General features: G+C 42.2%; 1 protein-coding gene across 1 annotated transcript; it reads right to left on the bottom strand.

Moving 5' to 3' along the window:
* Positions 1-1,178: 1,178 nt before the first annotated feature.
* LOC133702734 (uncharacterized) lies at positions 1,179-4,432 on the bottom strand. The gene is made up of 2 exons (XM_062127066.1): positions 3,696-4,432; positions 1,179-3,576 (listed from the first exon to the last, which is right to left on the bottom strand). The coding sequence occupies exons 1-2, from the start codon at positions 4,430-4,432 to the stop codon at positions 1,179-1,181; spliced, it is 3,135 nt and encodes a 1,044-aa protein (XP_061983050.1).
* Positions 4,433-4,905: the final 473 nt, after the last annotated feature.

Raw genomic sequence — 4,905 nt, 5'->3', positions numbered from 1 at the left:
TTCCTGTCTTCACCCCGAATGAGCATTTTGCAGGGTTCAACTTTAGCTGGAATTTTCGAAGCCTTTCAAATAGTCTTCTTAACACTTGCACATGATCTTCCTCTTTCTTTGATTTTGCAAGTATGTCATCCACATAAACTTCCACTTCTTGGTGCATCAAATCGTGGAATAGGGTAACCATTGCTCTTTGATATGTGGCTCCAGCATTCTTCAATCCGAATGGCATTACCTTATAGCAAAACGTTCCCCACGGTGTGACAAAAGTGGTCTTCTCTTTATCTTCTTCAGCCATTCTAATTTGATTATAACCAGAGAATCCATCCATAAAAGAATATGTAGCATTTCTTGCAGCATTATCAACGAGAATGTCTATATGGGGCAAAGGAAAATCATCTTTTGGGCTCGCCTTGTTCAAATCTCTATAGTCCACACATACCCGAATCTTCCCATCCTTTTTCGGGACTACGACCACATTAGCTACCCATTGTGGATATTGGACTACATCTAGAAACCCTGCATCCCACTATTTTTGTATCTCAGACTTTATCTTGAGTAACATGTCCGGGCGCATTCGTCTGGTTTTCTGCTTAATTGGCTTGCTCCCTTCGATTAAAGGAATCTTGTGTACAACTATGTCAGTATCTAGACCAGGCATGTCGGTATAAGTCCAGGCAAAAACGTCTACATACTCGTGTAATAGAGAGACTAATCTATTTCTTTCTTCAGTTGTGACAAGAGTGCCAATCTTTAATTCCTTACTATCTTGTTCATCTCCGACATTAATGACTTCTAGTTTCTCACTAGCCGGTTCCCAGGCTTTTTCTGAATTTTCTACCAGCTTAGTAAACTCTTTTAGATCTTCCTCTTCCCATTCTTCATCATCCATCGCAATCATATTATCAAAGTTTGGCCAATTATTCTTAGTGCAATGATTTTGTGGATTGATGGAACTTTCAGAATTCCTGAAAGTGTAAGGCGTGCTCGTGTAAGAGTGATTCATGAAAAGATAGAAAAAATGCAAGCACGCGATTGGACACAAGAAAATGCATGATCTCATTAAAACAAAAGTGCTTGGTTAACATAGAAAATTCTTGCGGTATCATGAGCTAAAAATACCGACAAGATCAGCACAAGTCAAAACAAGGCAAACAAGTTCGAACATTATCAAACAAGAACAATTACTTTTTAAACACAATAGGAGCAGGCTCCATCTTCCAGTTCTGGTACACCTCCCCTTCAGCCAATCTTCGCACGAAAAATCTGGCAGGAGGTTCATCAATGGTGTGAATGGAGAGCTGTGGCAAAACCTCATCCTTTATCTCCAGATCCGCTTCCTCTGTTCGTTTTTCTTCTTGGCTCTCCAAGGTATTGATGTGAAGATCCACTATGCCAGATCTAATAACTTCTGCAGCCCTTGGGAAAGACACTCGGAGTGGTGGGATGACAAATTCTTCTTCTTCTGGCTCTCTTCCTTCAATTCTCGCCATTCTTGCTTCTCTTTTAACCTGAGTGACCCGCTTGTAATCGTCTTTCTTGGGCTTATATCCAAGCCCAAATCTTTGATTTGCATAGCTTGGCTTGATCAGGCTGGGCATTTTAGTCTCAGGATTACATTGAAAAGGAACCCCATTCTTTAAAAAGCATTTGGCAACCATCTTTGCCGTTTCTGGGATTTGAGGCTTTCTCAGCACTATTCCTTCAGGAACCCATTCTGCATTCACAATTTCAAAAGCATGAATATTCCCATCTCTACAATCTTCTGCTTCAATAAAAGGTATGGCCACATTTCTTATCATGGAAACCGTCTCTTCGGCTTTGACAGTTATAAGCATTCCGTTCATGATATACTTCAAGCATTGGTGCAATGAAGAAGCCACTGCTCCAGCTGTATGAATCCATGGCCTTCCTAATAATATACTATAAGATGGATGAATGTCCATTACTTGTAATGTTATCAAGAACATTTGCGGTCCCACATATAGCTCTACTTCTAGGGTCCCAATGATCGGCCTTGGCGAACCATCATATGCTCTCGCCATCAAGGTGCTAGGCTTCATGTGTGACTCATCGACAGGCATTTCTTTCAACATATGCATTGGTAGCACGTTCAATGCAGAACCATTATCAATGAGCACCTTTCCGATCAGAATATCCTTGCAACGCACCGTAATGTATAACGGCTTGTTGTGCCCAGTACCATCAGGACTCAATTCATCTTTAGTGAAGTATATATAATTCGAGGCTTGGATTCTTCCCACTAAATGTTCCATGGTTTCTTGATTGATGTCTTGAGGAACATATGCTTCATTCAGTACTTTTTGTAAAGCCTTTCTATGTGGCTCAGAGCTTAGAATCAGAGAAAATAACGATATTCTGGCTGGTGTTTTCTTGAGTTGTTCAACAACACTATATTCACTGTGTTTCATCAGCTTTAGGAATTCGTTGGTTTCCTCTTCCGTGACAGGTTTGTTTATTTCTTCAGTTACGTCTGCCCCTTCTTTTCCTTTAGCCTTTCTTTGTTTTTCCAACTCTTCTGGGGTGAAACATCTGCCACTACGGGTCAAACCCCCAATTTCTGCTTGAAAGATAGGCGGTTGTGGAGTGCTTTTGAAAGAGTACCCATAGTTGTGAGGTAAAGCACTATAGTTCCCTTTATGTTCCACCACTGGTTTGGACAAGACCAATCTGGGTGGCTTTCCGGTAGCGAATTGTACTCGACACACCTCTTTCTTTGGTGCCTCCATCATGAACACCTCTTCATTCGTTGCTTTCTCAATTCGCAACATCCCTCGACTCATCATTTGCATCACTTTTTTATGAAAGCCCTCGCAATGGCTGATCACGTGGCCTTTTTCATTATGAAGTGCACAACATTTCTCGCTACCCTCTTCATACCTTGCATCTACCATCATTTGGTAGATCCTATCCATTGACACCTTTAAGATTTTTGAGTGTCCCTCTTCTAACATGTTTACAGACCCACTACCCGAAGCATGATTGGGTAGAGGGTTTGCATTGACACTAGGGGCATCTTCAAATGATATCCATCCTGCTTTGATCAGCTGCAGAAGTTTCCTCCTAAAGGCATTGCAAGTATGGATGCTGTGTCCAGCTATACCGGCATGGTATTCGCAAGTGAGATCCGGTTTATACCAGCTGGGGTAAGGTGGTTGGAGAGGTACCAAAGGCACAGGGACTACTTGCCCAATACTTAGCAGCTTTTGGTACATCTCATTTAGGGGTAACGGTAATGGAGGCAATTGTTCTGAGGCTCTTCGGTAGTTTCTTTTGGGGAAACTTTCATCTTGGTTTTTTACTTGGTGGCTTTGGGGTTCAAGTTTCCTGGCTGGACTTGGAAAGTTGAAGTTGGTGTTGGCAACTTGGGGTGAAGAGGATTGAGGGTTATATGTTTGGAAAGGGCCTTTCTTGCTTCTGTAACTACTTTCGACATGGTCGATCTCTCTCTTCTTCGCTCCGAAACCTTTTTTCTCCACAGGTGCAGAGATTCTTCCACTTTTTACTCCTTGTTCTATTCGTTCAGCCACGGCCACAGAATCCGTGAATTGTTGGGCCGAACTACCCATCACGTGTTCATAATATGGCGCTTTTAATGTGTTAGCAAACAAAGCAACCATTTCCTTTTCCAAGAGAGGGGGTGGACTTGTGCTGCCAAATCTCTCCATCTTTGAGCATACTCTCTTATGCTTTCCTTATCTCCTTTCTCCAAGTTAGACAAACTGGTTCTGTCAGGAGCAATATCCATGTTGTATTTATATTGCTTGATGAAAGCATCCACGGGGTCCTTCCATGTATGGATCCTGGTATTATCTAACCTCATATACCAACTCAATGCCGCTCCACTCAAGCTGTCTTGGAAGAAATGCATTAGTAGTTTTTCATCGTGAACTACTTCTGCCATTTTGTTACAATAAGATTTGAGATGGGTAACAGGGCATTGAGTGCCGGTGTATTTGATAAATTCCGGAACTCGAAATTTCTTTGGTACCACCACATTAGGGACTAAACACATTTCCACAGCTCGCACAGGGTCATATAAGTCTATTCCCTCAATGGCCCTAATCCTGGCCTCTAGTGCTGCCATCTTATCTTGATCAAGATCCTCAGAGGGCTTAGTTTTGTGGGACTCATTAACGAATGCATCCATGACAATTGGTACTGGTGTTGGTACAGGTGGTACGGGTGTTGGCGACTGCATGAAAACTGGATTGTGTTGGGGCTCCTGTGCATGTCCTCCCATTACCTCTTCAGGTTGGTTTGTTGGGAGAGGAGCGGGCCTAGCTGAAGGACCTTCACCCGAGGTATTCCTTAGTACTTGTTCGAGTAAGCTGGTAAGGCGAGCCACACTATCCTTTAAAGAGTCCAACTCTTCTTGGAAATGAGCCTCACGGTAAGCACGTGCTTCATCTTCCATGTTCCTTGCTCGAAGTCGGGTGTGGTAAGTTCTTTGGGGACCTATATTTTTTGACCTGGCGTATGCATGTGTGTTATAATGAATGTATGTATAAACATGAATGCAAATGCATGCGTATGGATTAAAGAGCTAATCCATGACTTCCTTTGCCAAATACAGGTAACATCCGAAATCTGATACCCACAAGGAGGTTTTACCCAATTCCATTGATTGATTAAATTCCATACACCTTATGAAAGTTCCAAAAATAGACATAGTACAAAGTGGTTCATACAAAGTGTCTTCATTCAAATGATACCCCTCTATTGGCCACAATCCTGATGAAAGAGGAAACTTCATTCAAATATTCCTCGTATCTATGGCGGTTGTTGGCAATCCTGGCAGCCTTTGCTCGTAGCTCATTTGCCTTTCTAGCCACCATGTCGATTAACCTGTCAGTTTGTTCAATCTTGTAATGGAACACGGTGTTATCT

This window comes from Populus nigra, chromosome 9, assembly GCF_951802175.1.
Source record: "Populus nigra chromosome 9, ddPopNigr1.1, whole genome shotgun sequence".
Taxonomy (NCBI): domain Eukaryota; kingdom Viridiplantae; phylum Streptophyta; class Magnoliopsida; order Malpighiales; family Salicaceae; genus Populus; species Populus nigra.
Note: the sequence above shows the minus strand (reverse complement) of the source record. Positions and strands in the feature narration are given on the sequence as shown.

Bases quoted from the DNA above. Each gene is read 5' to 3' on its own strand.
- LOC133702734 (XM_062127066.1), bottom strand. From the start codon at position 4,432: ATGGAAGATGAAGCACGTGCTTACCGTGAGGCTCATTTCCAAGAAGAG. The intron at 3,577-3,695 runs GTATGCTCAAAG...CGTGATGGGTAG, and splicing joins GATAAGGAAAGCATAAGAGA to TTCGGCCCAACAATTCACGG.